General features: G+C 48.3%; 1 protein-coding gene across 1 annotated transcript in view; it reads right to left on the reverse strand.

The window, feature by feature from the left end:
- Nucleotides 1-1,345: 1,345 nt before the first annotated feature.
- Nucleotides 1,346-18,423, reverse strand: part of AGPAT1 (1-acylglycerol-3-phosphate O-acyltransferase 1) — an 87,646-nt gene continuing 70,568 nt past the window's right edge. The window contains 3 exon segments of the mRNA XM_070744101.1: nucleotides 1,346-3,296; nucleotides 13,122-13,194; nucleotides 18,208-18,303. Coding sequence (XP_070600202.1) covers nucleotides 3,154-3,296; nucleotides 13,122-13,194; nucleotides 18,208-18,303 — 312 coding nt within the window. The 3' untranslated portion in view covers nucleotides 1,346-3,153.

Consider the following 18,423-nt stretch of genomic DNA (forward strand, 5'->3'; position numbering starts at 1 on the left):
GTCTTCATGAATCGTCAATGGTCCTCAGGTCACAGACTTAGTTCGATTGCTTGAGAAAAGCCTATACTGCTCCTGAACAGGAAGTTTTAAAGCAGGAGTTCTTTCAACTTCCAACAAAAGGAATCTAGCTGAAAAAGATCACTTTTAATTAGGACAAAATCTTAGCTGCCATGTTAGTTCTGTTGAATCCAAACCATGCCTTTTTTTTCAAAATATTATTTGGAATATTCCAAGTTACGGCTTGGACAAACTAAAAGTTCCTGTTTATCACTAGATCGCCCCAAGAAATAAGCACACCCACATTTGATTTATTGTAGTTTGCGAATCGTTCCCAATACGGAATTAATTTTATTGTACTATAGTGTGTCTGACTGTATAAATAAGTCCTCGACTTACAACTGCAATTGAGCCTGCAATTACCCTTGTAAGTTGTGATGGTCGTTAAGGAGGTTACCACACCCAATTTCATGACTTTTTTGTTTTGGGCAATTAAACAAATGCAGCAGTCGTAAAGCAAACACTGCTGTTGTTAAGCAGATCCATTGTTCACTAGGGAGGATTTGAAGGGGAGGGGCCAGAAACTGGAAGTAGGTACCAGTTTGAGGGGTGGGGGGAGAGAAAATAGGCAAATTTGTCATGTGGACTTCAACTCCCAGAATTCCCCAGCCAGTATACTAGCTGGGGAATTCTGGGACTTCCAAGTTGCCAAGTTTGTATCTCAAGATTTTTATTAATATTGATTGTTTCTTCATTGCTTATTTGACCCCTATGACAACCATTAAGTGTTGTAGCTCGTGATTCTTGACAAATGTCTCTTTTTCTTTTATGTACGCTGAGAGCATATGCACCAAGACAAATTCCTTGTGTGTCCAATCACACTTGGCCAATTAAAAAAAAATTCTATTCTATTCTATAAGTTGTAAAATAATTACAGACATTCATTACTATTCACTCCATGAAACACGCTAAAACACTCCTTGGTGGTGGTGGTGGAAATCTAATGACCCCAGGCCTGGCGGCATAGATAAGTCTTTAAACTTTTTCAGAAGGCGGGGGTGGGTGGGGGTGGAGGCAGTGCGAATTTCCAGGGGGGGGGGGAGCTGATTCCAGACGGCCGGGGCCCCCACAGAGAAGGCTCTTCCCCTAGGTCCCGCCAACTGACATTGTCTGATTGATGGGACCCTGAGGAGTCCACACTTGGCCAATAAAAAAAATTATATTGAGAAACACTGTTTTAAAGAGCTCCTGAAAGGGTAGAAGTGATAGCGGAGACACACACAGACACACCCCTTGCCAATCTGCTACAAAGACTGAGGAAAAGGCACCACGTGTGTGGAGTTAGGAATGAGTTTTCGAGGGCTTTTATTAAAAGCAGGAAGGTCTCGGGAACACGGACTGGATAACGTCTCTTCACTCCCCATCCCTCCCCAGATGGAAAAAATCTTTTTACTCCCCCTCCCCAAGAAGGAAACGCCTGGAAAGAGGGGGGGGGAAAGGCCCCCCTGAGTCCGGGGGCGGAAAAAACGGCAGAAACCTTCAGGGAAAATCCAAAGGCAGAAGAGAAGTACACAGAATATTCTGAGGAAACCATGAGGCTCGTTTTACCTCACGATTCAGCCTGGCCCTCCCTGAATCAGCCCCGCCCCGCCACCTCACAAACTCTCCTCCTGGAAGGGGCAACAGTTTCCTCTTCTACCCGCTCTCCTCTTCTCCCCGAAAAAGACCCTGCCGTAAACACCCTCCCCAGTTGCTCTCCGGATACTCCCTCTTTTATGGGATATGCAGGAGCTACCTCACCCTCAACGCACACCCCCCCCCAAATTCATCCCGTCCCGTTAACACCTGGCTCAAAGCGCCTCAGCTCGAGGCCTCGGCTTCCTGCTTTTTTTGCAATCCTCATGCTATATTCGGGCAGGGGGACAAGCCCTGCCTGCTCACCCTTCCCCTCCCCTCCCCTTACTGCCTTTTTCCCTTGGGGCTCCCTCATCCACAGCTGGAAGAGTGTGTGACCGATGCCGGCATCTTTTAATCCGGCAAACTGGTCTGGCTCCCATCCTCGCCTCGGGGAAGGGAGCGTAAGGTATTTCTCCCAATACTGAATATTTGGGGGGGGGGGGGAGGGGGGGGGGAGGGGAGGGGAAGAAAGAGCCGTTCCAGGCAAGGCCGACAAAATCCAACCGGAGGCCCCCAAATCCCGCTCTCTGCCCGTTTCCGCACACATAATCTATCTTTTTGCCTCCCTTCTCCATTTTCCAACCAAAGTCGCAAGCCACCTCCCAGTGTAGGCAATTCAAGCAATTTTTCTCTGCTAGAAGATCCCTTTGGCTCTCTTTTTCACTCATTGGCTGGAAATGTCAAGAGGGAAGACAGATCTCCTCCTTTCTTTCATTCTTCCCCTTTTTTTTCTGCCAAGCTTGCTCCCCGGAAAGAATCGGTCCGATCCATGATTGGAGCTGAGTCGAGGCTGAGCAGCCTGGGCCCCTTTTTGCTATTGCATGTTCTGATGGATTGGCCAGCCATAGCATGGCTCCCTCTGTCTCTCTCCTTCCCCAGGAGGTGGCGGCTCCAGAGTTCTCACACACAGGGGGCTGCACAGGCAGCTGGGGCATCCCCACGCCCACTGCTCTGAAGTTCACCGAGATCCCCCTGGTCCTTGAAGTAAACCAGGTCCGTCGCTCCCACTGCAGTCTCCCAGGGGTGGCTCAGTTGCTGTGGGGCATCCGTGGTTCAAAAACCTTCCCCGAATCGGGAAGCGCACTGGCCAAGTCCAAGAAACCGAAATGGAACAGTCCCGATGAACAAAAGGAGGGGAGCAAGGAAGAGATGGAGGCAGGGACCAGACTGTACCATCTACTGGGGGAGTCAGAACTCTGATCCAGACGTGGCTTGGGTTCCAGGTCTCCTAGCACATGTGGCCGAGTCCAGCCCCCTCCCCACCCGTTTCAAGCCCCCCCCTTCTTTGCCACAAGGTGCTGTGCCCATCACTCCTCTGCCAGAACCAGTTCTGATTCCTTTCCCCTCCCCTCCAAGCGCTGCCCTCTTCTGTCTTGGTCCCGCGTTATCTTCAGGTTGACCGCCTGTGGGTGCAAGCTGCTCCCAGTCGCAGCCCGCCGTGCTCCTGGGTCAGACGTTGGGGGGAAGCGGTGGCGGAGGTCACTGCGGGGGACCCAGATCCGCGGAAAGCCCCTCGAAAGCAACCAGCATGGCTTGGCGCACTCGATCCGTCAGAGCCGGCACATCGTCGGCCCTCAGCCCCTTCGTGGGCACGGAGGACAGGACTTGGACAATGCAGCGCCCTGCGTTCGGAGAGAAAGACAGGACTTTTGAAAAAAAACAGGACAAGTAAAAAGGCCCCACCAGAGTGTAAGCAAATCCTACACTCAGCAAATCTATAAAGAGATAGCTGAAGCCATCATGTGGTGTTAGAGATGATGGCCTGCCACAGTAGAATCGTATTACGGGAACTGGGAGGGGTAGTTGCATGAGAGGGAAAATTACTAGCCACAACAAATTCCATTCTTAGAGTCCAAGGTCATCTTTTGTTCTGCATCAACTGAAGTAAAGTGGAAGTTGGTGAAATCCCTGCATACGGAGTGGTCCTCGTGATGAAGTTGCGGGTGTGGGGACCAGGGATGAACCTTAGCCTGGATGGGGTACTGGAAGGAATTTAGTATCAGGATGGCAATGGCGTGACCAACATGGCTCTCCTAATTTATTTCTCAGATGCTATTGGGGGCACTGACAACAAATGGTGAAGGGAGTATTATGATTGTTGTCAGCGCCCCCAATAGCATCTGAGAAATAAATCAAGATTCCAGTCCAATTCTCTCATCCAAGATTCGATTGATTAGCAAAGCCATGTTGGTCACGCGTTGCCATCCCGATACTAATTCCTTCCAGTACCCCACCCAGTTTAAGGTTCATTCCTCGTCCCCACACCCACAACTTCATCACGAGGACCAGTCTGCGTGCAGGGATTTCACCGACTTCCTATTTACTTCAGTTGATGCACAACAAAAGATGACCTTGGATTCTAAGAAAGGGATTTGTTGTGGCCAGAAACTTTCCCTCTCAGGTACATGCAGTCCAGGGGTGGGGAACGATAATCCCTTTATGACTTGTGGGTTTTCTGACCCATCTCCCCAAAAATGACAAACCCTCTGAACCCTCTAGACCCTTCCTTTAATTAGGCGGCCCAGTAAAAAAATTTATCTCTCACCGCAGGCTAACAAGTTAGTCTGTCCAGAAGATGAATAATTGTCTGCCACATCTATTCCTCTCCACCCCCCTGCCTTTTAACCCCAGAACTAGGGTGGGACCTCTATAGCAGCGGTGGTTCTTTTTTCTCAAAGATCAGCCTATGGATTTCCATTGCTCTCCTCTTCTCTGCCTTCTGCACATCCGCGTGTCAGGTACTGGACTTAGCTATTCCCCTTCTTCCTCATCAACCACCTCCAGACTTGGGGGCTGTTGACTCTACATCTGAGGGCTGACGGACAACCCAGGCTCCGTCTGTGCCTTTCTCTCTCTCTCTGCCAGCTCCATTCCCTCTTTCCCCTTAGAGCTCTCAGGTTGCTTTGGTGCTGACCCTGACTCCCACGCCTCCTCCTCCGCTGCCGATTCGGCTGCCAGAGGGGCTGGTGACCAACAGGTCCCAACAATGGACTTCAATTCCCAGAATGCCTGAGTCAGCTATGCTGGGGGTTAAAGTTCACGTCATAAAGGAGCCATAGTTCTCCACTTCTCATGTAATCCATGACTTACAACCATTAATGTAATCACCATTTGATGTTACAATGGCACTGGGGAAAAAAGGCCACTTATGACCACTGCAGCATCCTCATGCTCACATCATCAAAATTTGGACACTGGTACAACCAAATGGTATTTATGACAGTTGCAGTGACCTGGAGTTAATTGATCACTTGTCATACCCCCGTCAGAGTCTGAATCTGGAAGCTGACAGAGAGCGAGAGAGTGGCTCAGTTGGCTGTGAAGGAAACTCGGAATGGGCAGTCAAGCTGGGCAGAGCAGTGGTGGAACAAGGGAGAGGGGGTTCAGATGAAGACTAAGGCCCACCCTCTCCTCATTCTAGGGAAGAACGCAGGACAGCAATGTGGGGAAGGAAATGGCCCTGATTCCCTTCACAAGGCACACCTGGGGATGGAGTTTAAAGGAGAGGCGGTTGGGAGGGGCTTTTGTCGGGAACAAACACTGAATTCATATAGTGTTGAGAGTTGTGGCCTGAATTCCTGGCATTCCTCCTGACTGTCTGAATTATTATCATGCTTCTGGATGCTTATCTTGTCTTGCTTGAACTATTATAGTGTTATCTTGCCCTGCTGGAGTGATTGATTGTAGTAATTTTGCTTACACAGTTTGGACAGGAGTATCTGCAGCCAGCAGCTGCTGCAAGTTTGTGGGATAGCTTTTCTCCACGCCAGAGAGTAAACGGGATGTTGGGGGTAAAGTTGGTGCCAATAAAGGGAGTTATACAGTTCTCTGGCTGTGTTGCCTTCATGCCATGTTCTGGGTCATCACATCACCTTTTGCAGCCTTCTGACAGGAAGTCAGTGGAGAAGCCAGATTCACCTAACAACCATGTTATTAAGTTAACAGCTGCAGTGATTTACTTAACAACTGTGGCAGAAAGGTTGTAAAATGGGGCAACAGTCACTTAACCACGGTTTCGCTTAGGAACAGAAATTTTGGGCAGAAATCGAGGGCCACCAATCTCTCTTGAGAGTGCACATCTCTTGACAAGACTGGATTGTTAACTGATATTTCCGTTATTAACTTTTGTTTTTTACTTGTCACATTTGGATTGTTTTTAAACGTTTCCTGGAATCCTTGAGAAGCAGCTAGATTAGAAAGGTCACATACAATCCAAATAAATCTTCATTTAAGGAAAAAACCCTTCATTAAGAAGCCTTCTCTTTCCTGAGAAATTTTGGACTCAGTTGTGGTCATAAGTCAAGAACCCCTTGCATAGTCCCCAGAAATGGGCAATGCAAATGTAAAGAAGGGACATTTCACCAGTTATGGTGGACATGTGACAAAGCAAAGAAATTTTGGGGTGGGACTTGATGGAAAGTACCAGAAAAAAAGCCAGGTTCATTGGTGTGTGTGTGTGTGTGTGTGTGTAGGTGAGAGAGGGAGAGAGAGGGAGAGAAGGAGAGAGAAAGGGAGAGAGGGAGAGAGAGAGGGAGAAAGAGAGGGAGAGAGAGGAGAGAGAGAGGGAGAAAGAGAGGGAGAGAGAGAGGGAGAGAAGGAGAGAGAGAGGGAGAAAGAGAGGGAGAGAGAGAGGGAGAGAAGGAGAGAGAAAGGTAGAGAGGGAGAGAGGGAGAGAGAGGGAGAAAGAGAGGGAGAGAGAGAGGGAGAGAAGGAGAGAGAAAGGTAGAGAGGGAGAGAGGGAGAGAGAGAGGGAGAGAGAGGAGAGAGAGAGGGAGAAAGAGAGGGAGAGAGAGGAGAGAGAGAGGGAGAAAGAGAGAGAGAGAGAGAGAGGGAGAGAGAGAGGGAGAAAGAGAGGGAGAGAGAGAGGGAGAGAGAGGAGAGAGAGAGGGAGAAAGAGAGGGAGAGAGAGAGGGAGAGAAGGAGAGAGAAAGGGAGAGAGGGAGAGAGGGAGAGAGAGAGGGAGAAAGAGAGGGAGAAAGAGAGGGAGAGAGAGGGAGAGAGAGGGAGAAAGAGAGAGAGAGAGAGGGAGAGAGAGAGGGAGAAAGAGAGGGAGAGAGAGAGGGAGAGAGAGGAGAGAGAGAGGGAGAAAGAGAGGGAGAGAGAGAGGGAGAGAGAGGGAGAGAAGGAGAGAGAAAGGTAGAGAGGGAGAGAGGGAGAGAGAGAGGGAGAAAGAGAGGGAGAGAGAGAGGGAGAGAGAGAGAGGAGAGAGAGAGGGAGAAAGAGAGGGAGAGAGAGAGGGAGGGAGAGAGAGAGGGAGAGGCGGAGGGAGAGAGAGGGAGAGACAGAGGGAGAGAGAGAGGGAGAGAGAGAGAGGGAGAAAGAGAGGGAGAGAGGGAGAGAGAGAGGGAGAGAGAGAGGGGAGAGAGAGGGAGAGAGTGAGAGGGAGAGAGAGGGAGAGGGAGAGAAGGAGAGAGAAAGGTAGAGAGGGAGAGAGAGAGGGAGAAGACCCGTTGTACCTACCTGAACGGTCTTCTCGATGCACTGGAAGGAGAGTCCAACATGGGTATTTAACCAATCCGATTGGTAGAGACTGAGTAAAAATTTACATAATAAAAGTTACCGCCCCCTTGCAGTCCCCCCATGAGCTCAGTTTTAAAAACGAAAGGCACTTAAGAGGATAACCAACTTTTATTGACCAATGCAAAAACTCAGGAACCAACCCAACCTCCGGTGTCCCTGAACTTCAACTACCGGGTGGGTTTGGACTCTCCTTCCAGTGCATCGAGAAGACCGTTCAGGTAGGTACAACGGGTCTTCTCCACTGCATCTGGAAGGAGAGTCCAACATGGGATATACCAAAGATCTTTAAAGCCCATGGGAGGGAGAAGGTCTAACTAGGGACTTAGGAGAAACACAAACTCTTTGAAGAACCCTCCTGCCAAAGGCCGCTTCCGCTGAAGCAAAGGAGTCCAACTTATAATGTCTAATAAATGTCGTAGGGGCTGCCCAGGTTGCAGCTCGACAAATGTCCTCTATCGATGCTTGAGTAGCCCAAGCCGCCGAAGTCGCCGCACTCCTGGTTGAGTGAGCTGTCAATCCTTCTGGGACTGTGTGTCCTCCAGCCTTGTAGGCCTCCGAGATACAGTCCTTAATCCACCGACTAATGGATTTCGCCGATAATCCAAGTCCCTTCCTATATTCAGAAAATGAAATAAAAAGATTCTCAGACTTACGAAATTCCTCTGTCCTTCTAATGTAAATCTTTAGAGCTCTCCGGACATCCACCTTATGCCACAGTAGCTCTGATGGATGACTCCCGTGAGAGCAAAAATCTGGGAGAATAAGTTCCTGTTTCCTATGAAACACTGTATTTACCTTTGGTACAAAGGTGGGGTCCAAACGAAGAACTACCCTATCCGGATAAAAGACACAGAGGTCAGGTCTCACGGATAACGCTGATAACTCCGACACCCTACGTGCAGATGTAACAGCTACCAGAAAGGCTGTCTTGATGGAAAGTAGCCTAATTGGTATAGACCTCAATGGTTCAAAGGGAGGTTTAGTTAAAGCCTTAAGTACCCACGTGAGGTCCCAGGATGGAAATCTCCTAACAGGGGGAGAATGTTTATTCGTGGCTCCTTTGATAAAATCTCTGATCCAAGGATGCTGAGCCAAGGAACGAGACTCTGGAGTCTGAATCATGGTGGCTAAGGCTGCCACCTGTCGCCTCAAGGTATTAGGAGCTAAGCCACGTTCCACCCCGGCTTGCAGAAACTCTAAAACAGTTATTACAGAAGCTTCCCTAGGATCCTGTAAATCCTTGTCGCAAAATTTACAAAACGCAGCCCAGGTCGCCTGATAAATTCGTGAGGTCGATGGGCGCCTGGCAGCCTGCATGGTATCTATAACCTTCTCTGGTAAGTCCAACTGCTTTAATTTATGCCTTTCAAGTGCCAACCTGTCAAGTGTAGCCACTGGGGATCTGGGTGTTTCAGATTCCCCTGGCTCAACGAGATGATCCGATCTGGAATCCTCCACGGGGGTGACACTGAAAGTTCCACCAAGTCCGCAAACCACGGGCGACGTGGCCAATATGGCGCTAGTAAGATCACTTCCGCCTCCTCGTGAAGGATCTTTTCCACCACCCTCGGGATGAGATTCACGGGGGGAAATGCGTACAGGAGACCTGGAGGCCAAGGTGACAGTAGGGCGTTGGTCCCCTCTGCTCCTGGATCCGGAAACCGTGTGAAAAACCTCGGAAGCTGAGTGTTCTGGCCGCTGGCAAATAGGTCCACTAGGGGAACCCCAAACCTCTGGGTCAACTGGTAGAACAGGTCTGGATCGAGTCGCCACTCTGACGGATCCAGGGTAGCCCTGCTGAGCCAATCCGCTGTGGAGTTGCTGATCCCTGCGATATGTTCCGCGGTCAGTGACGCCAAATGGGTCTCGGCCCAGGTGAAGAGCCGCATAGTTTCCTCCATAAGGCGTTGGGACCTCGTGCCCCCCTGATGATTCAGGTGGGCCCTGGTTGCTACATTGTCTGTTAAGATAAGTATGTGTTTGCCCTCTACTAGGGGGGCAAAGGCCAACAGGGCTAGGAACACTGCTCTTAGTTCTAAGAAATTGATATTGACCGAAGCCAATTCCTCTATTGTCCATTGTCCTTGGGCCATATGACGTCCCAGGTGGGCACCCCACCCGTATAAACTGGCGTCTGTAGTCAGAATGAGACGGTCCTGGGTACGAAAGGGGGAACCCTCCTGAATTGTTGCGGTGAGCCACCACTTCAACGACTCTTTGACCTTCCTTGGTAGGAAAATAATCCTCTGCGAATGACTGACCCTGGCCCTCTGGGCTGGTAAAAGAAACCACTGAAGGCCTCTTATATGGTGTCTGGCCCAGGGAACTATACCTATGGCGGACACCAACGTACCTAGCACCTTTGACAATAGTGCCATCGGGGCCCGTCTGAGGCGGATCAAGCCGGTAACCAGACGATGAATGTTCTCCTGTCTCTCGGGAGAGAGGGTTACCTTGCCTGATATGGTGTCGATGATGGAACCCAGATGTTGTAGTCTGGTTGTTGGAGACAGCTGACTTTTCTCCACGTTTATAGTGAAGCCATGCGCTTCTAAGGTCCGTATTGTTCTGGCTAAGTCCTCTCTGGCCTGCCTGGGAGACCTGGACAATATAATTATGTCGTCCAGGTAGGCCATCAGTCTGATGGAATGAGACCGAAGGCTGGCCGTCAGGGCGTCCAGCAACTTGGTAAAAGTCCGTGGGGCCGAGGAGAGGCCGAAGGGCATTGCCCTGTACTGGTAATGTACGCCTTCTGAGCAGAACCTGAGGAATTCCCGGTGTGTTGCGGGTGTACAGGTACGTGGAGGTAGGCCTCCTTTAAATCTATTGAAGTCAACAGGTCCCTGGACCGTACCGAGGGAAGAATAGTCTGTAAGGAGTGCATATGGAACCTCCTGTACTTGATGTAGATGTTGAGTTGTTTCAAATTCAGAATCATTCGGTATCCTCCTGAAGTCTTGGGTACCAGGAAGATCCTGGAGTAAAATCCCCTGCCAACTTCCTGCTGAGGTACCTGTTCGATGGCTTGTATTTCCAGTAAATGGGCAATCTCCTTGCGGATCTGCTGCCCTCTTGTGTAGGTCCCGAAGCCTCGGGCAACTTACAAAGCGATGAGGAGGGGGGCCCCATGAATTCCAGACGAAGTCCTTCCGATACGGTGGCTAAAACCCACTTGTCCGAGGAAGTGAGCCGCCAGGAGGGGCTGAAGTGCTGTAGCTTCCCTCCTAGAGGTAGGGGCCCGGAGGAGTCATTTGGAACGACGATATCCCCTCTGGTTGCCTCCACGAAAGGGCCGCCTGGACTGCTGGAAGCCTCTGGGACGATCCTGATAAGATCCGCGATCATTCCTGAATGATTGCTGGGAGTACTGATTCTGGTGAAAACCTCTCTGCGCCTGTCCTTGTCCGGTAGAAGCATCCCAACGTGGGTTCTGCCGTCTGGTGTAGGGAGTGAAGCGACGGTCTTGGCGTCTATTGGACTTAAGGAGGACCTTTCTCTTGTCCTTGTCCCTCTATGAGGACTTTGTCCAAAATGTCACCGAAGAGCATTGATCCCTGCAGTGGAGCTGAGGCCAGGCGCCATTTTGATTTCAAGTCCGCTGGCCAATTTCTCAGCCACAAAAGCCGGCGCGACGACAGCGTAGTGGCCATGCCCCTACTGGCAAACTTAGCTGCGTGTAGGGTGGCGTCGGCGGAAAACTCAGCTGCGGCCTGTAGTTTTGCTGATATCCTGGCGAAGCCTGGCTTCCTCCGGGCCAAGGCGTGACTGCAGTTCCTGGAGCCACATGATGGAGGCCCTGTTGAAGAAGGAGGCCGCAGCAGCCGCTCTGAAACCCCAGCCCGCCATTTGGTGGGTCTTGCGTAATAGGGTTTTCCGCCTTTCTGTCCTCTGGTTTCAGGCTCTCCCCTGTCTCTGACGGTACAAGGGCACTTGAAACCAGCGTGACTACTGGCTGGTCAATGGGGGGAAACTCCAAAAGTTTTTCCACCTCATCGTTCGAATGTGTAGAACTTGCGCTCCAAATTCGAGGGGCCCTGAGCCGCTGCGGGGTGTTGCCAGGGCTTTTTGACTCCCTCAACGAAGATATGCGATGCGGGATGTGGTCCGACTCGGGTTGGGGCTCTCTTAAAAGGGAAGCAGATGTCTTGCCGGTCTCTGCTTCTGGTGTCTTAGCCGCTCCCTGCAGGTCCATTACCTGCTTTGCCTTAAAAAGCAGAGTCCGGAACAGCGTGGGCTTAAACAGTCCGGCCACTGGCTGCTGTTCTGGGGTGTTCTCATCCTCTGAGAACTCATACTCTTTATCACTGTCCTCGCCAAAGTCCGGATCCTCTGAGAGAGACCCCAAACCCGAGGGGGGCGGGTACTGGCCAAAGGCTTCTTGCCTGAGTCTGAGGTCGGTTCACTTGCTGGCCTGTCCCGGCATTCACTCCTTGAGCATAGACATTTGCAAACATCTCCTGTAATTCTGGAGCCATGTGCTGCCACGAACCAGTCTGGGGGCGCAGCCCCGCCGCTGTGGGTGTAAATGTGGCAGAAGGTGCCTGGGTGCCCCTTCTTGGGAGTCCGGAAGGTTCAGGTCTAGTCCAGGACAAGGCTGGAGACGGGGCCTGTGGCAATGACATGAACTGTCCCTCTGGGGACCAGTCACCCTCCTGTAGGGGTCCCAGGTGTCCAAAAGCTGACTGGGGGGTCCCAGGTTCAGGCGTGGTTGACTGCCTCTGAGTCAGAGGTACTGGAGAAGGGGAGGGGTGCAAGGCTGCCTCCAATTTCTTCTCTAGCGCCTTTATGCGCTTTTCTGCCTCTTTTAATGAGGCCACCGAAGCAGGGGACTGGGAGGGCTTTGACCTCTCCTTATCTTTTCCCTTAGCCTTCTCCTTGCTCACCACTGGGGAGCTGGCCTTCTCGGTATTAGGTTTATCCTCCATTGTACTCACAGCTCCGGTGTTATAATAGGAGTACCACAAGAAAATTGCCTCTCACAGCTTCGTCACGAAGGAAAAAATGGCTGCCGATGCTGGCCTCGCCCTTGCGACTGCGCATTAGAGCCGTAGCCCAATTCGCGCCTCTCAGCTGCCGGAAGCCCTTCCGGATGGCGCTCCTGCGCTCCGTGGGGGGAGTGTAGTTAAAATGGCGCTGCCCAGCGTTTTCGCGGGTCTTTTGCGCTCACCCCCCCTTTCGCCGCTTCTTCGGGCTTTCCCAGCCCGGTCTCTGCCCTCCAGGGCTCGCCCAGTTCAGCCGCGGCGATCCCAGCGCTGGCGGCTGCGGCGGCGGCGGCGGCGAAGTCTCTGCGGCATTCCCTGCCGCTTTCCAGCTGAATCGGGCTCCGGCGCTGCCTGCGAACCCCTCCGGGGGTCGCCGTTCTCCCCGAGCCTCCCAGTGGGGGGGGGCGGACCCCCCCCACCTTCGGCTCGCAGCCCTTGTTTGACCGCTGGGGCCAGGGACTCCGGGCTGAGGTGCTCCTCTTGGGGGCAGTTCCCTCGGGGGGAAGCAGCCCCTAAGGAGATCGTTGGGGGTGTTGTCCGCGGAGGACAGAGACCCCTGCCTCCAACGTTGATCAGATCTGTAAGGAGACAAAAGAAAAAAAGATTAAACAGGTAATAACCTTAAAATTTTATTCAGCAAAACTCAGTATGTCTCTACTCTGGGACTGAGTTTTTAAAACTGAGCTCATGGGGGGACTGCAAGGGGGCGGTAACTTTTATTATGTAAATTTTTACTCAGTCTCTACCAATCGGATTGGTTAAATACCCATGTTGGACTCTCCTTCCAGATGCAGTGGAGAAAGAGAGGGAGAGAGAGAGGGAGAGAGAGAGAGAGGGAGAGGCGGGAGAGAGAGGGAGAGACAGAGGGAGGGAGAGAGAGGGAGAGAGAGTGAATATGTCTTTCTGCTCCCCAGAAACAAAGAAGAAACCCAGACATGGAATCACCTGTGGTGAAGCGCCTGTCCTTCTTACTGTAGAAATCTCGATACGATGAGATTACAACAGGGACGACAGGAACCTTGTGAGAAGAGAAAAGAAAGTAAACAGAGAGTGTGGTGGTGGCAGCTGGAAATTGCTCAATATACAACAACCATTTTGGCCCCTGAAAGAAGACAAAGGCTGTGACCAGCAACCACTGGCCGCCACTAAAAGGCGGGAAATCACCTCCAAACCACTTTGTATTTTTAATGCATACCCAAAACATTGTCTCTGCCTGCCTATTTTACACAGGGTTCAAGCCGCTTATTTTAATTGCTCAATTGTAAACACTTCTACAACATTTATAACGCAGCTTATTGCAAGAGAACTCAAGGAGTGATGAAACTACACTGCTAAAAAAAAAATAAAGGGAACACTTAAACAACACAATATAACTCCAAGTAAATCAAACTTCTGTGAAATCAAACTGTCCACTTAGGAAGCAACATGGATTGACAATCAATTTCACATGCTGTTGTGCACATTCAACTTTGTACAGAACAAAGTATTCAATGAGAATATTTCATTCATTCAGATCTAGGATTTGTTATTTGAGTGTTCCCTTTATTTTTTTGAGCGGTATATTTAAAACACACACACACACACAAATATAATTTCTAGGAGTGTAAAGATAAAGGTTCCCCTTGCACATGTGCTAGTTGTTCCCGACTCTAGGGGACAGTGCTCATCTCCATTTCTTTTTTAATATTATTTTTTTAATTAATTTTTAACAAATTAATATTACACACAACATAAAACAGTGCATAGTGAAATGTGCCCACCACCCCGACACACACACATTCCCCACCACCAAATCGGGGGTGTTCCTTGTATAGTCCACTTGACCCAAGAGCAATATATCTATTTACATATTATAGAATGATTCCAATTTATTTCTTGTAGCTTGATCTCGGATTCTACTCGTCATATATCGTCTTACCTTGTCCCACCGTCCCATCAGTTGTCCCAACTCAGTTTCATTATCCGAATTTATCCTTTTATCCATAATTTCAAATTGAATATTGTCCACCATGTACCTATACCAATTTTGCATTGTCCATTTTGTCGCATCCTTCCAACCCAAAACTATTACTGCCTGAGCGCTTTCTATTGCTGCTTTTTTTTATTTCTCTAAATTCTCCCATCGCATTGCTTTTAACTAGTACTGCCATTTCCTTAGTGATTGTCCATTGTATATTTAGCATTCTATTGATATCCTCTTTCACTTTTTGCCAAAATTCCTGCACTATCGGGCATTCCCAAAAACATATGCATAAACACTCCTTTGTCTTGACACCCATGCCAACAATTCCCCCTGACATTCTGCTGAAAGTGTGCGAGTTGAACGGGAGTAAAATACCACTTATGTAATATTTTCCTTCTCATTTCCCTGATTCTTGTATTTTTAATTTTCCTTATATTTTGTACTATATTTTCCATCTCTTGTACCTCTACTTGTATCTCATTTTGCCACCATTTAGTCGATCCTTCAATCGTGTCCCCGTCTGACTGCACTAGCAATTTATATGTGTGCTCATCTCCATTTCAAAGCCAAAGAGCCACGTTGTCTGAAGATGTCTGTGTGGTCAGGACTAAATGGCCAGCATGACTAAATTCCAAAGGCGGATGGAACACTGTTACCTTCCCACCCCAAAGTGGTCCCTATTTTTCTACTTGCATTTACCAGATCAAGCAAATCTGCTTTAGGATCCTTGATACGTAGTTAGGTAACAAAACGTTGGCGAGCAAACAACCAAGCTCGGAGAGCCACAAGGAATCCACAAATGTTTCCATATCTCTCACATCCACAAATATGAGCTACAAATATTCTCTTCTGTCAATACCACTTTAGGGGTGTCAAACGCTTCGTAAATCTGCTTTGCCCAGTTTATTTTAGCTCTGATTTGTTTAAAAAAATGGGAAGAATGTAGGGTGCGAAAATCCTTATTTCCCAGGTCACAATAATGCTATTTTACTCTATGGTGTCATCTGCTAGTGTCTGCCACTGTATTTAAAGAAATATCTACTCCATTTTCAGCTCATCTGGCAATTCCAAACTGAGGACTTCAGTTTGCATTCAGGGTAAAACTGACTTTTTTAAAAAAAAAGAAGAAGAAGAATGAGGATTAAACAGAGTTGGCCTTCTCCGGGTCCCGTCAACTAAACAATGTCAGTTGGCAGGCCCCAGGGGAAGAGCCTTCTCTGTGACGGCCCCGACTCTCTGGAACCAGCTCCCCCCAGAGATTAGAACTGCACTACCCTCCTTGCCTTTCGTAAACTCCTCAAAACCCACCTTTGTCGTCAGGCATGGGGGAATTGAGATATCTCCTCCGGGCCTATATATTTTATGTATGGTATGTTTGTAGGTATGTCTGTTTAAAAATGGGGGTTTTAAACTATTTTAAATTTTAAATTATTAGATTTGTCATGAACTGTTTTATTGTGTTGCGAGCCACCCCGAGTCTACGGAAAGGGGCGGCATACAAATCTAATAAATAAAATAAATAAATAAATAAATAAACTATTCCCCATGGTAAGAATTTCAAAAACTATATCTCTGGTGGGCTTCTAATGGCAGGGACATCCCTCTCTATAGGACCACCCGGAATGAGGGCAGATTTAGGTCCCACAGAGTTGGTCTCCTCCGGGTCCCATCAACTAAACAATGTCGTTTGGCGGGACCCAGAGGAAGAGCCTTCTCTGTGGCGGCTCCGACCCTTTGGAATCAGCTCCCTCCAGAGATTAGAACTGCCCCCACCCTCCTTGCTTTTCGTAAACTCCTTAAAACCCACCTCTGTCGTCAGGCGTGGGGGAACTGAAACATCTCCCCCTGCCTATGTAGTTCTTTGTGTATGATATGACTGTATGTATGGGGTTTTTTTGTTTTTTGTTTAATATATATTGGGGTTTCTTGTTTTTTAGACTTTTTAAATGTATTATTGTTATTTTAGATTCTAACTATTAGATTTGTCATTATAGTTTTTATCATTGCTGTAAGCCGCCCCGAGTCTACGGAGAGGGGCGGCATGCAAATATAATTAATAATAATAATAATAATAATAATAATAATAATAATAATAATCCATGGAGATTCTCAGTCATGCAGACCATGGTTGTCCCAAAGGTGTTTTTTTGTTGCAATATAGTGTCCAGACTACTGCCGTAAGACACGTACATGTTATCCCCTGTTTGACCCTCAGCAGTTGGGTATGTCGTGTGTATGGCCGGAGGGCCGTGCACAGGGCTAACCTGTGCTAAAGTGCAAACGGTGTTTTAAAAGGCATGACTCAGGAAATTCCTCACATTACTACCTCACTTACCTGTTGTGTTGTACCTTTCCCATTGGATGAACTTTGCTGCAGCATTGTGCAATCATTTTGTATTGGACCTGGTTTGTCACATGTATCCCACCCTCTAATTGTCTGTTTACAATAAAAGGAGCTCCCCTGACATCGGTCGGGGTCGTCTCACCTGAACAAATTCTTGTCTGTGCCTTCTGAATGAAATGATTTGGAGAATCCCGAACGACCCACTAGGAGCGGGGGGAGTACAGTGTTCCCTTGATTTTCGCGGATTCAAACTTCGCGAAAAGTCTATACCACGGTTTTTCAAAAAATATTAATTAAAAAATACTTTGCGGGTTTTTTCCCTATACCACGGTTTTTCCCGCCCGATGACATCATATATCATCGCCAAACTTTTGTCCGCCTTTAATAAATATTTTTTTTAATAAACTTTAATAAATAAACATGGTAAGTAATAATCTATATGGTTGCTAAGGGAATGGGAAATTGCAGTTTAGGGGTTTAAAGTGTTAAGGGAAGGCTTGTGATTCTGTTCCTAGCCAAAAATAGTGTACAGTATTCCCTCGATTTTCGCGGCGGATGCGTTCTGAGACCGCCCGCGAAAGTCGAATTTCCGCGAAGTAGAGATGCGGAAGTAAATACACTATTTTTGGCTATGAACAGTATCTTTCCATTCCCTTAGCAACCATTTAAATTATTACTCACCATGTTTATTTATTAAAGTTTATTAAAAAAAATATTTATTAAAGGCAGACGAAAGTTTGGCCATGGCATATGACGTTATCGTTATCGGGCGGGAAAAACCGTGGTATAGAGAAAAAACCCGCAAAGTATTTTTTAATTAATATTTTTGAAAAACCGTGGTATAGACATTTCGCGAAGTTCGAACCCGCAAAAATCGAGGGAACACTGTATTTACTTCCGCATCTCTACTTCATGGGAATTTGACTTTCGCGGGCGGTCTCGGAACACATCCCCCGCGAAAATCGAGGGAACACTGTATGCACTGTTTCAAGAGGCAACTGGACTTTCTGGTTTTTCTTGGAAGACATTTTGCTTCTCATCCAATGGGTGAGATCAGAGCTGAAGAAGCTTCTTCGATGAGAAGTGAAAGGTTTTCAAAATAAGAAAAACCAGAAAGTCCAGTTGCTTCATGAAAAAAGCACCTTTGGGACTAAATGAGGACAGATTTCTAACTTGTTGCAAAGTCTCTCTCTCTCACACACACACACACACACAAACACACAGACAGAGTTGCAGCTACCTAAAAACTTAGTTCTTGTTCTGAACTTGCCAATGTCCGAGTAACCAGGATAACCAATGCAATGGTCAGGCCAGAGAATGGGTTTAACCCAGTTCACCAAATACTATCTATCTATCTATCTATCTATCTATCTATCTATCTATCTATCTATCTATCTATCTATCTATCTATTTATATCATTCATTCATTCATTTATTAGATTTGTATGCCGCCCCTCTCCGAAGACTCGGGGCGGCTAACAACAATGAAAAGACAATGAAAACAAATCTAATATTAAAAATAATCTAAAAAACCCCAATTTAAAGAGCAATGTAATCAAATACAACAACCCAAAGGCTCTGTGGGACAGTCTGGTTCATACCATGGGCTCAAATAACCCTGATCCCCAAACTCCCCAATATTTTAGCCTACAGGGCAAAGAGCTGCCAAAGAGTGCTTGGGGGAGGAGCGGGGGGAGAGGGTGAGTCAACAGGGCACCCCTTACCTGGGTTTGCACCGCCAAATGGAAGGCGCCCCGTTTGAAGGGCAGCATGGAGCCGTTGTGATTCCTGGTACCCTCAGGAAACACCCAGACCCGAACCTGCAAAGGGAGACCAAGAAAAGGAAGAATTGAGTCCCTTTCATGAGGACGCACAAAAGGATCCACTCAGAAAGGGGTGTTTTGAGAGTGAGTCCCATCAGCCCCTGGAGACAGTTCAGA

Source organism: Erythrolamprus reginae, chromosome 2 (genome assembly GCF_031021105.1).
Source record: "Erythrolamprus reginae isolate rEryReg1 chromosome 2, rEryReg1.hap1, whole genome shotgun sequence".
In the NCBI taxonomy this organism is placed as follows: domain Eukaryota; kingdom Metazoa; phylum Chordata; class Lepidosauria; order Squamata; family Dipsadidae; genus Erythrolamprus; species Erythrolamprus reginae.